The sequence below is a fragment of the Schistocerca nitens genome, chromosome 2 (assembly GCF_023898315.1).
Source record: "Schistocerca nitens isolate TAMUIC-IGC-003100 chromosome 2, iqSchNite1.1, whole genome shotgun sequence".
Lineage (NCBI taxonomy): Eukaryota > Metazoa > Arthropoda > Insecta > Orthoptera > Acrididae > Schistocerca > Schistocerca nitens.
This window is the reverse complement of record NC_064615.1, coordinates 872,626,606-872,645,035: the sequence shown is the minus strand read 5'-3', so window position 1 is coordinate 872,645,035 and position 18,430 is coordinate 872,626,606. Positions and strand designations below refer to the sequence as shown.

General features: G+C 36.8%; 1 protein-coding gene across 4 annotated transcripts in view; it reads left to right on the top strand.

Annotated features, from left to right (window-relative positions):
- The window catches only part of LOC126237156 (mucin-5AC), a 102,664-nt gene that overhangs the window by 47,923 nt on the left and 36,311 nt on the right, over positions 1 to 18,430 (top strand). For 3 of the 4 annotated variants that reach the window (XM_049947001.1, XM_049947002.1, XM_049947003.1), the window contains 2 exons: positions 16,230 to 16,451; positions 16,535 to 16,633. In XM_049947001.1, the coding sequence (XP_049802958.1) occupies positions 16,230 to 16,451; positions 16,535 to 16,633 (321 nt within the window). The remainder of the gene's footprint in view (positions 1 to 16,229; positions 16,452 to 16,534; positions 16,634 to 18,430) is intronic. The other variant, XM_049947004.1, reaches the window with a different exon arrangement.

Below are 18,430 nucleotides of genomic sequence, written 5' to 3'. Positions count from 1 at the left end.
TCAGCATCCATGGAAGACATCAGGTTTTATCAGGTCTCAGTTTGCAGCAGGCAGAAAGCAGACATGTTGCTAGTCTATATAATTTTTGACGTAGTCTCAGTACAGTAATTTTATAAACACATTATTAGAGACATAGCTCTAAAATAGTCTCTATTTATGTAAAGTAAATTAGTGATCATCCAGCTGTTGTACAGTTTGCAGAGAAATAAGATTGAGGTACAGTGTTCTTCAGAACAGCATCTGCTATTGTTGTTAATCAGTGTATGCAAGTTGTTCCTTTATTGTTCTTTGGTATCCCTGTCTGTGTACATTCTTGCAGTAAATGCAGAAAATACCCATCTTTATTTCTTTCTTTCAAATTCTGATGCTTGGAAAGGCCCTAATGAAACTTCTTTGCTTCTTGCTCAAAATTTGTTAGACTAATACTGCCATCTCTAAGCACTTAATTACTGCAGCAGAATTTTTATCAGAACTCACTCAGTGCTGCTCTTAAAACTGGCTCATGATGTATTTACATTTTTATGAGATGTAAATTCACTTTGATCGTATGCAGTGAAGTTATTCACAGCTGTTACTCATTTTATGACTTCCATTTCCTGACACAGTTTAAACTTTTATCTTCTTTATTCTAGGGTTTGTAAACAGCATACGGTGCATTATGTGACCTTCAAGCTGTGCTACAGTTGGGTGATTACATTCTGAGGAATATGTACTGCTTTCTTCACGTTCTTCTGATATGTGCATAATTAATGCAATTGTAAACACTTTCAAGACTTAAGAGATATTTTAGCCACATTATGAAATTTAACATATTTGCAGGAATACCTGAGTACTTAGTTATTTCAAAATATCTTTGTATTGATGATGCTGCGCAGTCGTAGTCCAGTCCACAACAATATATGGTATTGATAGTGTATAAAAATATAAAACCATTTGTTTCTTTCCAAAATTCATTGGAACATATTGGTTTAAGTTGACCTGCCAGTTTACATTTCATTAATAAATATGTGCAAAAAGCATATAAGATTGACCTGCAGTGGCTTGTGTTTATGATGCTGTGAATCTTATCACATTTTATTCATTATTCCACACTTTGGTTACAAACAGTGTGTTATTTTAGTGGTGCGCTTCTTAATACTTTCAAAAATTGAATATGGACATACGTGCAATAGCCTTATTACACATGCCAATTTATAATGATGCTACAGGTTTAGTGCCCCTAGTTGTGCATAGCAGATGCTGCAAGCAAATAAAGATCGATGCCTTGCATGACACTGGCTTAGCCCAATAGGTTTTGGAAGGAAACAACTACTATTGATGAAGTTTGTTTGTTTGTTTGTTTGTTTGTTTGTAACAATAGGTGTCAAACTTGACTGTCCTGTTATTAATTACAGTTGATGCCAAATTTGATGCTTTGATCATAGTTCTATTTTTTACTGTTTGAAAATGAGTTCCACAGTTTATCTTAACTAAAATAGCCAGTCTCCCATGTGCTCACAGATATCACATTTTTCATGGAGTATTTCACACTGCACATGCATTTTAAATTTTCAGGAAATAATTGTAACTCCTGGGGTGTTGTAGTGTGTATGGTTAGTTCTGATGCAGCCTCTTTGAACCTGTACATTCATATATTAAGCCATCAGCAAAGAGTAAGACATGGCAAGATATCTAAATTGGTAACGGGGGGAGGTAATAGGTGCTATTTTTTTCTTTACTTGCATCTGAATTTCTCTTTCAATATGTAGAGAATTATACCGTATTGTAAATAAGGGGATGTTACAGTAGTGTTTTAAAGCCTGAATTTTATTTATAAACTTTCAAAATTTTATTATTAGCAGTTAATGCAATAGAGCACATCGCTTGGGTACAGCATTTCACTTGAGTTCCTATTATGAGCACATTATCTTACACTCTTACAGTTACACAGTGACATGAATTTAGCATACATTAATAGAACCATGTTGCTGACAGGCATATCTTTGTAGCTTCTGCCATCACTGATAAGAATATTTGTTTGCTGTTCAAAGTGCCACATACATTGACCATTTTCATTAGTTCCACATACTTTGTCCATATCATTTTTGATCTTCAGCTTACCAGGTTACATGATCTACCAACAGGTTTGCCTATGACTAGAAGAGAACATTTCCATTTTGGACATCAGTTATTTTTTAAATGTTTATGTTTATTCCAATTATTCTCAGTTATACATGGCATTTAGGATATTTGAAATGGTAGAAGTTATCTTTTTTGAAAAATTATGTCAGTTCTTTTAGAAATTTTTTGTAGTAATAAACTGGAGATATGGGTTAGTCTGGAATTTACCTACAATTCATTTTTCGTGGAGGTATGCAACTTGGGTTGTAGCTTCCTTTCACAAACAGTAAATGAGATTCTTTGGAGTGGTTTCTGGATACTGGCATGAGATTTTACATTTTCAACTACTCGCATATGGGTGCAGTGTTTGTTACTGGTAGATACAGTGATTTGCAATAGCGCTTTTTTCACGTTTTCTCTCATTACTAAAAATGCAGCTACGATAATGCGCAGTCTTTTGACACTGAATGTTTGTTCATGAACCTCATTGATTAAATCTAATTAAAGATGCTGTTGACTTTTTTGAAAGAAAAAAATATGGCATCTGTTGTATACCAGTGGTGTAATTTTTGTGCCTTAACTGTTAGTAGAACATCTTATTAGTTATATTTGCAGATTTTTGTAAGAAAAATATGTGGATTTGATATCTGCGGACTTCCAGCTTGGAAATGAAGAAAATAAGAGTTTCTGTGTGCTGTGTTGCTGAAAAGGATTTGAGAGCCCTTCAGAGAACATGGCTACTGTTGGTTTACTAGATAGTCACCTTATTTAATACTTTCAGTGTCCATATTTGAGAAATATTCAGATTTTTGTGTGTAATATATAAATGTATGAAGTCACATATCTGCGTTTGTCTTATGGTGTGTCTATTTACACAGACTGCCGAAATGGTTAGCCACCAATCTTCAGTTGAACCAGGGAAGCTAAATGCCGATTACTTCTCTTGGTGCATGGTGCCTGCAGATTGTACATGGTTCGTGGCTTTGTGAAACTGTCATTAATTAATGGCTCATTTGTTGCTTATTGATGATGGAATCTGTAAGAAAATCAAATTTCGCTGGTGATGGTTATTTGTGTGATTAAGCTGCACAACCCAAGATTTCACGCAGCTGTTTAAACATTTCATTGTTGCTGACAATGAATGCTGCAGATGTCCTGAAATACGTTGCCAAAATGAGTCACTTCTAGTATAAAACAGTTTATTTATCAATTTCCCAAAATAAAATCATGTTCTTGTAGACTTGGTAATAACAGTAATTACAGATTAATGTAATGTTGTGTAGTATTGTACATTATACACAACATTATAAGGCTGAGGTGCGTAACAGCTTTGCTCGGTGTACCTTACAATAACTAAAACTTTGGCTGACTGTTTTATAATGGCACTAGTTAAGTGTGACTAGCTTCAAGTAAGATATTTTGATGTAGCTAATTTCCAGACACCCTTGAAGAGTATAAAATTTATTGTGACATACCATACATATTGTTGCGTAGTTAAAGAAGACAATATATCAGTTCCTTAGTAAACCATGTAAACAATATCCTCAGATATGCTTTTTTTATGCAGTTAACTGTTACCCGTGTCTCAAAAAGTTGATGTTTAAAAACCTGGTAAGATATCTTTCTCTTAATAACTATTTGCACCTTGTTGCAGTCATTTCATTGGAATATTGCCTTTCAGCAGGTAAAATTACAGGGAAGGATAGGGCAAATCCTGCAGTGATGACAAGAGTATCATTACTTCCCATTTGGTTTTTGAAAACTGTTTGGTTCAGTTATTAAAATGGCAGCATTTCAAATGCTCATCTGAAAGCTGTTATGGTGTTAGAGTTAGGGTTGATTATTTATTCGTGACCACATGTTAATGACAGAGGTACCAAATAATGGTATTGCAGTATGTTAAAAGCAGTGTGTGTGTGTGTGTGTGTGTGTGTGTGTGTGTGTGTGTGTGTGTGTGTGTGTGTGTGTGTGTGTGTGTGTGTGTGTGCGCTGAAGAAACTGTCAGAGATCATTTATTGTGTGGATTATTGAAGCCAATATCTGTGGCATGTGAACAAATACGTAATAGAGCTGTTTGATACTTTGGTAGGTGCGGCTGAGATTCTTTCTATAAAAAAAGTCTTAAGTTCTGTAAGCACTGGGTCAGATTACATTTAACTGACAGGGAATTGCTTGCCACAGTCCACAGCAAGTGCTGTGCCATTTTTGCCTAAGCTGACTACCTGCGCCATGATCCTTCTATACAGGACCGCTTCTTGTAAGCGGAATCACCTGATACAGAGTTCTTGTGCTATGCTGCACATTTTGAGTGTACCCAGCGATCTAAGCAGTACAGTCTGTACATCCATACTTTTCAATTTGCCTGTGCTCTGGATGCATGCTAGCACTAAATTCATTCACAGACAATTCACAAGGGAAATGAAATCTGACTAGAACACTTTTGATGTATCTGAATACATTTCAAGTACTTAAATAAAATTAATTGTTCTCAGGGGAACTTAAAGGCCATAAATCAAATTTGACTGGTGTAAGGGATAAGTTTCCAAATACAAACATGAAATAATTTGATCATATTGTACAGAAATGAATCTATATAATTTTTTATTACCTGACGCTATATGTGCTGTACATTAACTTCATGGGCGATATGCGGAATAGATATTACTGCTTATGAAGAATTGGGTCTATCTGTTACCAGCATACTACTTCATCTGGTGAGACCCCTAAATTCAGAATTTTTAAGTATTGGAATATAAGGTTATTATAAGTGATTGAAGTGATTCCACTGATTTGCTGCAGCTATGGTGGTTTGTCATATAATGTTGCTTCGCACACATATATTACCCTCAAAGGTTTTTTGACATATTACAAGTGCTCCATATGTACCCTCTTCTGATTCTGCAGATGTTAAATCAATAATAAAGTTCTTCCCACATTTGGCGCAGCATGTCCCTGTCAATCCATTTAAAACCACTGTTGATGTGGGGTCAGAGGTGTAGTGGGTTTTCTGGTAGAGGAGGCATGAGCACTGAATCTTTTCACACAACCCCACACAAAAAATCGCATGGGGCTATGCCAGGAGAGTGTGGAGGTCATGACGTGAATTGGCAATTCATGTCATGACCTCCACACTCCTGGCAAAGGGACAGGAAAAAATTGTTTTATTTTTTACCATATTTGGTACTATTTTTTGTCATATTTGATATTATTTTTTTTGCCACATTTGGCATTTTTTTCACATTTGATTTTTTTGCTAATTTTGATGTTATCTTTATGGAAAATTCAATGTCATCTTTACATCAAATTCAGTGTTATCTTTATGGTAAATTCAGTGTTATCTTTATGGTAAATTCAGTGTCATATTTGCACCAAATTCGGTGTTATTTTTTTTTTTTTGCTATGTTCTGTAATTTTTTGTCAATTTCTGTGCTGTTCTTTGCTAAATCCAGTGTGTGTTGCCATTTTTTTCCCTCCAAAATTGGTATTATATCTTTTCCTTTCTGGTGTTTATTTTTTCCAGTTTTGGAGCTATTTATTATCAGTTTCCATGCCCTATTGGGTGTTACTTTTGCCCTATTGGGTGTTACTTTTGCCCTATTGGGTGTTACTTTTGCCCTATTGGGTGTTACTTTTGCCCTATTGGGTGTTACTTTTGCCCTATTGGGTGTTTTTTGACAGATTCACAGTTACTACTTTGCCAGATTTGGTCTTTATTTTTTCAGGTTCAACATTTCTTCATTTTTTACCAAATTTTCTATAACTTTTTGCCCAATCCAGTCTTTTTTGCCACATTCAGTACAATTTGCTTGTTGTTGTTATATTTTTGACAATTTTGGTGCTATTTTTGATGATATTTCACAATGGGTTACATGGGAAATGAATTGTAATTCTGAGATTGTACGAGTACCTGAAGCCTGATGGAATAATAAAAAAGAAAAGGAATTTAAACATTCAGTAACTATCAGTTACGAATATTGGTAAACTGTCATACTCAGCTTTATTACATTTTTTATGCAGGAAAAGACAAGTTTCATAATGTTTAAAAAATTGCCAATTTCACTAAAAACTAAAAATTGTGTGTTATCTTTCATGTTATTGTTTTTGTGAAATTTTCCTGTCCCTGTGAATTGCTGATCATCCACCCCACCACAACTGATCCATTGGTTTCTAAATTTCCTGTTTAATCTTCATAATGAAAGTGGAGTGGAACACCACCCTGTTGGTAGGTGAAGTCCACAGTGTTGATCTCCAACTGTATCATGAGTCAGTTTTCCACCATGTCCAGATACATATGTCCTGTAATAGTCTTTTCCCAGAAGGAAAAGGACTGAGAGACAGTGCAGAACACATTAACTTTTGTTGAATCTCAAATGTGCTGTTCGATAGTGAGGATTCTGTCTCCTGGATTCTCACATTGTGCATGTCACCATGCCATTCACAAAAAAAAAGTTGCTTCATCACTGTTGATGAGTTTTTCACAAAACCCATTTTCTTTCATAAGCTGTTGCAAATGTGCCGATAATTCAAAGCGTCTGACTTTATCATGGGAGTCAGGGCTTGTAACAGTTGCAAGCAGTAAAGCTTCAGCTTCAGTCATTTCCTTAATATCTTCCAAATGGTCAGTTGTGCTTTGTTCAGCTCTGTGCTTGCTCTGTTCGTCGACTTCTGTGGGCTAGATGCGAAGCTCGGACGCACACATTCAACTGTTTCTTCACTCACTGCAAGCAAATCCTTTGTTTTCTCCTTGTAGAGGCATGCTGAAACTTTAAATTGCACATACCATCACCAAATGGGTTGGCAGTTGGTTGATCTTCATTGAAATTCGTTCTGAAGTGTCTTTGCACTGGTATGGCAGAGTGGTGTGAAAACTTTCGAGCACAACATATGCCTAGTTGGTGTTTGTCGCCATCTTGTCTAACTGCTCACTGCTGCACTTTTGTGGTGGAAATCTGATGTGTGGCTGCAACAGTACAAAACTTTCTGAATTGGTCAATATGAGTGTTAAGTTTTGTGACAATATGTCAATGTAGCTACAGTGAGTTTGTGAAATTGCGTCAATCATTTATTGTAACTTTGCACTTTTCACAACATGCAGTATGCATTTCAGTCCTGCTTTACATCCACAGGTAAAATTCCTGGTCAAAAAGATAATAGCCAAATATAATTGTGTACGTTAAGTGGGAATAACTTTGATGTTTTGTAATGCACGTGAATATGTACAATTTGTTTCTTCCACTGACATAATGTATGCTATGCATTTAAATTATGTACAGAATAAACATTGTAGCATCTGAAATACCAAGTTCATTCATCTGCCAGCAAACTACTTCATTTGTGAAGTCAGGAACAATTTAAATACTTTTTACACCCATTGTGTCTGGTTTTCATACTTTTTAATCTGGGCCTTCGACTGGCACTAGTGAACTTAAGAAGCAGTGACATTCTCTTTCTTACATTTTTATGACTTTTTGCTTTTCGTGTTTTAAGTAATTTATTTTGAACTGTGAATTTCAGCTATCCGTTTTACTTCCCAATGATTGTTAATGCTTCTTTGTGTGGAAAGTCTGGGAACAGGATAACAAACACAGTGGTATGTTGCAAGTTTTGCATTGGTTTCTATTGCATTGGTATCTGGTTTTCTATTTGTGTAAACCTCACTTCTGTGCATTTGGCACTTTACTTTGAATGTTCACTTACAATAATATGGAAAACGCCTCTCTGTAAATTTTAAAGGATTCTCGTCATTAGAGTGCCTTCTTCTGCCAGCTTATCTCAGTTCTGTCGCATATTTTTCTACATTTTATGTAACGAGAGAGATGTGAAACTTTGCGAGTACCATTTTTCGTCCTGTAACTGACCTGTGAAGATTATGAACATTTAAAACGCGCTAAATTTCTAATGCGATTTCACAATCTTATGCAGTAATCCTACTGAGGTCAGTCACATGTCAAATCAGTGAACTGTACCCATACTCATGTTGTAATCTACTATACATTCACCTGTATTTCTATCAGTCTTCTCTGTTTCAACCACAGAGAACATGTAGTCAACATCCACACTCCTTTTATCACTCTAATTGATACAAGAATCTTGTCAGTTGACTTTAATTCAGATTTTCCTCGTTTCGATTTCCTCTGCATGTGGTGCCGTTCATACAAACAGTGCCACATGTGATTGTTCTGTGGTTGCCAAGCCAGAAGAATATGTCTGGGCTGGAATACCATTGTTGACATACAGAGTCTGTCCCCGTTCGAAATACGTAACTTTTATGTTGCTACTTTCTCCTAAATTGTGGAACCCAATTTCTGTTGTTTGACCTATATATTCAGTGGTTCCAAAATGTACCCAGTCTGCCAATCACTCGGCATGAATGTCGTTATTCCAAATCTACTTCGCCTGAGAGGAGTAAATTACCTGAAAAATAACCAACATTTGAACAATGAGAGACTTTTGTCAATGCAAAGCTTCTGATGTGGACTAAATGTACTGCAAAACATCAAACGAACTTTGACAGTATTCCCACTTTTAAACAGTCATCGCCAGTAAGCACGGAGTTGTCACTAAAGTGTAGCATTCTCAAAAGTAACATTAAATTGTCTTGGGACATAATTTCATTGAAAACTCGAGTGTTTAAAAGTATATCTCTTTACCAATAACACTGTCCAATGTTGAATGTTTCCTGCTTCATGAGTCAATTCTACTAATCTTGGGTCGAGAAAAATGAATATCGCAGTGAAAAATTTTCCTTAGCTCTAGTTTCTGTGATATACACTAGGTGGAAGTATTTCATATCAATGGATTAAGAGAAAAAGATACATTTTAATTACATATGCTAACAACATTGAAAGTGTATTTGAATTGCAGAATGAGATTTTCACTCTGCAGCGGAGTGTGCGCTGATATAAAACTTCCTGGCAGATAACTGTGTGCCGGACCGAGACTTGAACTCGGGACCTTTGCCTTTGCGGGCAAGTGCTCTACCAACCGAGCTACCCGAGCACGACTCACGCCCTGTCTTCACAGCTTTACTTCTGCCAGTACCTCGTCTCCTACTTTCCAAACTTTACAGAAACTCTCCTGCGAACCTTGCAGAACTAGCACTCCTGAGAGAAAGGATAATGCTGAGACATGGCTTAGTCACAGTCTGGGGGATATTTCTAGAATGAGATTTTCACTCTGCTGCAGAGTGTGCGCTGATATGAAACTTCCTGACAGATTAAAACTGTGTGCCAGACCGACACTCGAACTTGGGACCTCAAGTTCGAGTCTCGATCCGGCACACAGTTTTAATCTGCCATGAAGTTTTGTATTTGAATTTTTTAAAATGATAGTTACATTTTAAGAGTTCTAAGTTGCTGGAAGAATACCTTGCAGATGGTTGTGTTTGAAGAGAATCGTGTGGTGGCTGCTTGAGATCGTCTTTTAGCTTGCCTCTTGTAATGGGAGTTCCGGAGCATACCTGCGCAAAGACGAACAATAATCTGCAAGCATTACTTCATTCCAATGGTCCTAATGTCTTTGTTCCATAACAGAAATGTGCTGATGGAATCTTTCTCCATGTTCATCACTGACAACTCCACAACTAGGATGGAAACAGTCTAAGTAGGAGTGGAGAAAATGGATTTTAAGGGACATGTTGCATCCAAGGTTATGGTATTTTTGCAGGAGCACTGTCACCTTCTCTCTTAGGTATTTAAAGGCACATCCTTCTTGGTACACATTTTTGTCAAAATTTTTCACCAAACCCAGCTTACTATGCAGGGCTGGAAGAACATCATCTTTTGGGTCCAACAGAGGCTCGGCAATGACATTTTTGTCACTAGTGTTAAGATTTCTTGCAGGTCAGTGTGCTTCAGTATAATGCGATTTCCTATCCCTACTGTCCCACATACATAAGAAACAGCAATGTTTTGTGTACAATGACTTAGAACACCACAGATTTTCCATTTGTGTTCATGATATTTGACTGACTCCAAGAGGGCTGTCATATTTGCGTATGTCTCCTTCATTTGAACTGCATGACCAACAGGAACAAAGGAAGACGGTTGCCATTGTTAAGTAATACAGCTGTCAAACTGAGCTTGGAGGGGTCTCTAGCCTCCATTCAGTTGGATCATGGTTCAGATACAAAAATTTCATCAAGCCATTAATATCACAGCAATCAAGATTGTTGCTCTTCTCCAAAAAGGGAGGCAGTTCCATGTGACAGTTTTCTGTACTGTGAGACTGTGACATCACTTTCGAGAAGATTCCATTGCTGTAGTTGAGACCCAAGAATTTCCACCTCCTCCTTTGACAGGTCAAGGTCTCTAATGTGATCACTCAATTCTGCTTAACTCAGTCTGTGAGGATTATCATCTTTTTCTTCAAAATCAGGGTCATTGGATGTGGAAGGCTTCTTTGGTTCTTCTTCCTCTTCTTCTTGTTCCACACTGTCTTCATTTTCTTCTTCAAACATACAATTTTCAAGCAGAGTAGGAACTGGCAAACTATCTGAATGCGGAATGGGTAGATTAGCTGATCGGAGATTTGAGTATGGAACTGTTCATTTCTTCATAGACTATCCTGCCTTTATAGGTGGGGTCAAGCAGAAATAGCAGGCATCTGTGTGGTTCATAGGCTCCCACCGAACCATAGGCACAGCAAAAGCCATAGATCGTTCCTTATTTTTCAGTTTCAATGTATATTTGGAGCCCTAAACCTATATTGGTCCCCTACTTTGATACCCAGTAATGCTGATAGGCAGTCTTCAAAAGAGGTGTCAGATTGTGTTTCTGTGAGGAAAATGTTATTTCACTACAAATGTAACAAATGTTTTCATGGCATTTTTACAATTGTTGCACAACAAAAGGACTCTCAATATAGAAATTCTGTTTTAATTACAGCAGAAACTATACAAAACTCAGTCACAGCAACAGTATCTATGTTTATGACTTCCAAACATTTGTGTTTGAATATCGGACAGGTGTGCAAACTCTGAAAACAAAATTTCCCCCAAACTGAAAATGTTGGCAATAAAAATGAAATGTCACTGTATTTCCAAAGCTAGAGCTAATCTGTCATTTTTATGGTGATTTTTTTTTAAATTCAGTAGATGGAAATATATAGGAATTAACTATTATTATTATACAAATTTGGCCGTTAAAGACCGTGAAAACAGTTATTTCTTGCACTTCTGGGAAGTCTTCTTTCTCTCAGTCCACACTTCTTTCATTCTTGCGCTGAAGGCGGCTTTTCTCTCTTCAGACCATTTAGTTTCACAAGTCTTAATTTTCACACCGAAACCCGTGAATGAATTCAGTTTTTTTCTAAAAAGGTTTCTGTTAAATATTGTTTCTTGATCTATGTCCATTTCTTTTAGATCTCTTTCTGTGTTGATAAACCATAAATTTTTATTTTTTAGATTTGCGATGTACGAAAATATTTGTTTTGTAAGCCTATTCGGGTTCATCCTCATGATGTGAGCATAAAAGGAGCATCTTCTTTTTCTAATTTCGTCTGTAATTTTGCTTCACTTCGTATACACTTCTTTGTTGCTTTTTAGTCTGTATACAGGCTTGCCTTGATCATCTGTTATTTTCCTGTGTCCAAGAATTGTCTTCACAATTCTTCTTTCATGATTTTCTATCTGTTCTGCGTATGTAAAATTTGCCAGTGTTTCTGATGAATATAGTATCTGCGGTCTAATGACAGTCTGGTAGTGTCTGAGTTTAATGTTTTTGGATATACATTTTTTTGAATACATTTGTCTGCAGTAGTGAGTTGCTGTCTCTAGTTTTTGTATTCTAGCCCTGCAGGCTGGATGACCTTTTGCCACAGGCTGAATTAGTTCACCAAGATATTTAAAATGTTTAGATACCTGTATTTTCCCGTATTTCGTAGTTATTTTCTTTGGTGGATTTTTGATATTTGTAATGATTTCTGTCTTTTCAAATGAAATTTGCAAGCCTGCTTTTTCAGCAGTTTCTTTAAGTACTTCTATTTGTTTTATTGTGTCTTTTTGTGTGTATGCTAAACAGGCGAGATCATCAGCGAAGGCAAAACAGTTGGTTTCAATGGCTTTGTAGCACTGAGTTTTCTCCATTCTGCTATGACTTTATCCAGAACACAGTTGAAGAGTACCGGGGACAGCGCATCTCCTTGTCTGACGCCGGTTTTGACCTCGAAATGCCGTGAAATTTCTCCTAGGAATTTTACTTTTGATGTTGTATTTGTTAATGTTTCTTTGATTATGGTGATTGTTGTTTCATCTATTTCATATTCTCGAAGTGTTTTGATGAGTGTGTCCCTATCGATTGAGTCATAAGCTTTTTTGAAATCAATGAATGTTATGAAATATTTCTTGCTCCTTGTAGATAAATAGTTCATTGTTGTTTTGAGGTTAAAAATTTGTTCGGCGCAGGATCTTCCTGGTCTGAAGCCAGCTTGATATTCTCCAAGTTTTCCCTCTATAATTGATGATACACGATTGAGCAGGGCTTTTGATAGAATTTTGTATGGGACTGGGAGAAGCGATATTCCACGATAGTTGTTAACATCCCTTTTGTCACCTTTTTTAAACAAAGGGTGAATTAGGGCAGTTTTCCAGTGACTTGGGATTTTCTTGGTTTCCCATACTTGTTCAAGTTCTTTGTGTAGTGCTTCTACTGATGTTTCTCCCCCAAGCTTGAGCATTTCTGCTGTTATTGTGTCTTCTCCACATGCTTTCCTGTTTTTGAGATTTTTGATTATGTTTGTGATTTCCTCTCGTGTCGGAGGTGTTGAATGTGTTGGTAATGTTTCTGGTTGTGTAAAACTGAGAGTCTGGATGGGTGTTTGGCAGTTTAGGAGTGTCTCAAAATATTCAGCCAGGATTTCACAGTTTTCAGTATTGTTGGTGGCGAGAGTCTTATTATTTCTCATAAGGTTTAGACAAGGGGACTGGTATCCTCGGAGTTTCTGGTTGAATGTTTTGTACCAAGCTGCCGTATTGCATTTCTTGAAATTCTCTTCGATTGAGTCCAGTTGTTGTTTTTCATATTGTCTCTTGGTGTTGCGAATAGTTTTCGAGGCATTCTTTCTGGCTTGCTTAAATATTCTTTCTGGCTTGCTTAAATATTCTTTCTGGCTTGCTTAAATATTCTTTCTGGCTTGCTTAAATTCATCAAAGTTGTTTTCAGTTTTATGTGAGTTCCACTTAATTAACTATTATATATAGGAATTAACTATTTTTAGCCCGAAACTTTATCATTGTTGTGGCCAGTGTAAACAGTTATTTTCAGCTTTATAACTTGAGCCATTAGAAACCAAATAGCAACAAAACAATGAAGTCCCTCAAATCTGGTATCTTTCCACAATAGAGAATGCGCAGACTCCGAAGTATTTTCCCAGGTGTATTCATAAAATGTATTTGTTTTATGTGCTATAAACTGCAGCAAGTATAATTGGAAATGACAATGCTTGAGTCATTGACATTTGTGTCCTGAAGTGGATTCATGCATGTTTTAATAACTGGAAAATGGTTTGCTTACAATCAAAAGTGCCACTAAGGTGTGCTCTTTTCTAATTCTTTTTGGATTCTGAAAAACAGCTGTCTGACCCTCTTGTAGAATCATCAAACCAATGTTCTATGGCACCTGTTTACAGGGTTGAGGACAACTACTAAGAGATTCCATTGAAGACTCATCACTGCTACTGAAATCATTGAATTCATAATCACTGTTACCTCTAGTGAGTATCTCCTGGATCTCAGTATCTGGGTGACCACATTGATGTGACATTTTTCTTGTAGAACAGAACAGGAAGTTCTGATGAAAAGATGCAAAGGAAAGCTGAAATATGCAACAAGTCACCCCAGCAGCAAACACAGATGCACACTCAAACTATGCAGCTGGAACTATGAACAACTAATGAAAGAACAGTGTGGAAATACAGCTCTGCATGTTCCTGCGTATAGGGGACCTGTGACTCCACACTTAAATAGTCTGAAGCATGAAAGGGCCAGCAGAACAGGATGCATAATTAGCATTGGCCAAAAATGACAGCTGCGTGGTTTGACATGTCCAGAGCACCTGGAGAAGGTTACAGCACTGCTTATATACTTGTCCATAACATTCAAAGGGTTAAGATGCATTTTCAGGCACATTTTAGCATCCCTTACAAAAAAAAAGGCAAACTGGAGTAGAGGTCACGGTCTCATGCGATTCTACAATGTGCTTTATGCTGAGATGGTGATATCTGCTGCATAGTCTCTGGGCAGTTCAGGCCAACTGATCTTTCTTGTGAAGGAAGAAAATTGTATTGTTGAATAGGAATCTTGACATTTTCAGCAAGATAATTTGTGTAAGGAGAGTCAGTAGTGACTACCATTTTATCATACTGCCCACATTATTGCAGCACTTGAAACTGGGGAAACTATTGTTTGGAGTTTTTATTGTGTTAGCATTCATCATCTAAATATACCAACACCCAAATGTACCCAGAAGGTAACAAATGCTCTTGTGGGCAACCTCTCATCCATACCTGCCATTTCCTTATTGAAATTAGGATTTTGTAGCATACAGAAAGCTGTATGTTTTGTCTGTCATGTGATTTGGTTAATTACATATGTGACTGATAGAAATTGTAGTGATGAGAACTTTGTCAGTATCCAAACTTTCAGAGTGGAAAATGTATGTACGATGTTGTTTGCATCACTTTCTTGGAAAAATCTGAAAGGTGAGAGAACTGGTCTCCCCAATGTCACACAGACTGATTACAATGTGGAAAATATTAAGTTTTTTGCTGAATTGCGGAATAACAGCAAAATCAGAATATTTGGGAAAGGTGTGGCAGGCAAAAACCACAAAGATGTTAAAAGATGGAAAAAATCTGCAAAAATTAACAACTGAAAATCAACTTTTTTCTATACAAAATTATTACAGATGAATTTTTTTTAACAATGTAACTTTGCAGTGGAGAGAAAATCCCTTAAATTGATGGGTTATCTGAAAGGCAAAATGATAGCATTTTTATTTTTGTTGAGTTTGGGTGACGTGTGTACAAAGGAAACACGCTAAAATCTTGAAAAGTGTCATAGGGGAAATGTTATGATGATCAAAATAGTGCCATAGGTGGGACCCCCATATCTCATATTCAAAGGGTAGAAAGACTAGAGCTGTATTACATAACAAACATTTTGTGGACTGATTTCTTTGCACTGTCAGACCTAAACAACTTGGAAAGCTAACTATAAGAAACACAGCTTGCACTGTCAATGAATCTATAACAAAGTGTTCCATTTCAAAAGGTTAAATGTCCCATGAAAACATGTGGCCTGAACAAATCACTGTGTTACACCCAAAATTTCTTGGGCGAAAGGTGGAAAGCGAAGGTGACGCATGCTCTGTGTTACATACAGTTCTCGGTTCTTTCTTCCCCCCCCCCCTCCCTCCCCCCCTCCCTCCCCCCATCCTTGAACATTGCAGGGCTTCGTAGATAGAGAAGAAGTTGGTTGTTGTTATTTAGTATCTGTTACACTCTTTGTTTCTTATTTCTTTCAGAGTTTATTAATGGTGTTGTGTGGCTGTATCAAAGACACCACGATTTTTTTCCTCCTTTAATCTGAGAGCATTTCTTCTCTTGACAAGAACATGTTTGTATCTTTCCTTCCTTCCTTGCATCTGCTCGTGAGATTTCAGAATTTGTGTGGTTCTTATTTTTTACTTTCTTTGTGTGGTGAATAGCATCACACACACACACACACACACACACACACACACACACACACAGAGAGAGAGAGAGAGAGAGAGAGAGAGAGAGAGAGAGAGAGAGAGATGCTCTTTGTTATCCAGGCCATTTCGCAGTATTTCTCTGGGAAACTATCAAACATTGAAGCTGTGCACAATACTCATATTTTCATGCTTACAAGATTACCATTATGGCTGTTTGTTGATTCTTTGCCACTTTCTGCAAAATTACTGGTTCTATATTTCAGTTTAACCGTATATACTCACAGAAATCATCAGCACCAGCAACTTTCGAGGCTGTTTTTCATGTTACTTTGCTATACTTTGTATTTCAGATATTTTGATACTTTGAAGTGTAAGTGCCTCTATGAAGTACTAAATTTTATTTTTGGACTACTTTAATTTGTTGTTTTTCTGTTTCAGCTCCAAGTTCGACACAAGTGACTGTGGAAAGGGCAGCTACTTCACTGCCAACATACAGCATACCAACTGCTACATATTATTATGAGCCATCTACTATTGGTTACCAAGTAGCTGGTGTAAGTGGGTCACTGGTTGCTCGCACATACAATGCTGGTACACCATATTCCGTGCAGGCGAACACAACACCAACAGTACGACCTGGGGTCACTACACAAGTTCACGGTAAGAATTGTGCCGTGTCAGGAGACTGCTTCAGCTGGGTATCCATGGTCCTTTCTTTTATTGCTGTGTTCTGATCTGTTCAGGCATTGTAACAAGTGGTCAGCCTGTGAGATTCAACCCAGTGGTGGTGGTCGATCCATCGAGGTCATCAGTGCCTGTACATTCCTCTTTTGTGACTGAAGGTATATGCGGGGCTCTTGTTTCTCTCTCATTTCAGATTTTAGAGCTATTCTGATGCCTTCATATGTTGTGCATGGTGTTTTGTTTTTCATATTTTTGTTCCAGTACAGCTCTTTGTTACATAGTTTGTTGGTAGCTCTCCACATTTTGATGATCCACTTTCAGCATTTGCAGTACATTGCCTGAACATGGAACACAGTTGAATTCTTGTTCCACTAATTGATGTAATCTTGGCTTACTTCTATTATGCACCATTTTATCACTACTACATAAAATAATGCTGCTGATAGATATCACTGAACAGTTGTGCATGTAATACTGCATGGTTAACTTGCTTCTTAAACATATTTTAACAATATGTTTCTCATTTTTACTAAAAGTTATGGCTAGAAATACAGAAGGAACATTTTTCACTCTAAATGTGTATTTGTTTCAGGCGTTTTCTATAAAAGAAAAATGAATTATTTCTGCAGATTTTGTTTTAAATGGTTATTCACCAGTTAATACTGAGTTAGTCCTTTTCAGTAGAGTTACATAGAGCTGTCTAGCTGTGCTTCCATTATTTTCCTTGGTATTATTGTTGTTGTTATAGTATTGACATCAATTTAGAATTGACTAGAATGGGTGTTTTTACAATATTAATACTCCAATCATTAAGTGTGTGTGTGTGTGTGTGGGGGGGGGGGGGGTGGTCACCTGCTGTTTGTTTGGATACAAAATGAAATTCCTTTAATAATCAAAAGAAATAGTAAAAAAAAATTAATATATTGTTTTACAGTAGTACAATAATTTTAAAAATTGAAATGAATTGCTCACATGTTAGTGGTTGGATCATAATCTCATCTATACGTGGTGAGGATGTAACTTTTCATTTTAACACATTAAAAATAATTTCAAGACACTTGTAATGTCAACAAGGTAAATGGTGACTGGGGGCTTGTGATACAGAGACTTGGTATGTTTTTATGAGATTGATCACACTGCAACCAGGTATTAACCCTTTTTTTAAATAAGTGCACCAATTTTTTCACACTAGAATAGGAGATGATTAAGAGAAAAATTCAGTCACACTACCCAGAAGTTAATGCCTCTCCCCAAGGAAGCTTGTGCTGCTAGGTTTAGATGAAATGTGACGCTTGCATAGCAGACTTGAATGATGTAATATTTTTGTGCCAAAGAGAATGCTATAAAGCCATCCAGCAAACCTTAAGAGTGGGGCTATTTACATCTTGGAACATTCAGATGAGAGTTTCATGCAGATATGTGATTCTCAGAGTGAAATATTTTAATGGGATAATTAGAATTTGCAGGTATGTTATTTTACACTTAATATTTACAGTATGCTGTGTCACTTGCACACAGGCAAAAATTAGTGAGTGTTTTAAAGGATATGTTCGAAGAGAGAACCATTTGCAAAATGATGCTTTCATACAGGCTGAATCACAGCAGTCAACATATCTGGAGTAAACACTTTATAGACATAACACATTCCCATATCTTCTAGTATTTGGAACATAATTCTAGGTCATGTTTCACATGACCTCAGAGGAAGCAGTCTAACATCAAGTCTGGCTTAAACTGCCACCTCACACTCACTAATGTGGTGTAGCTCTTGCTACTGAAGAATTACAGGCAGGGTATGCATCATGTTGAATCCCTTACAGATATTACTGTCTCACTGTAGAACCAATAGACAGTACACAGTAAACAATGTTGAAAAGACTGCTGTGTTGCATTTGATGCAGAGAGAAATGGAGCATGTGATATTTATGCCTATGAAGAATAAAGTGAATGCTTCT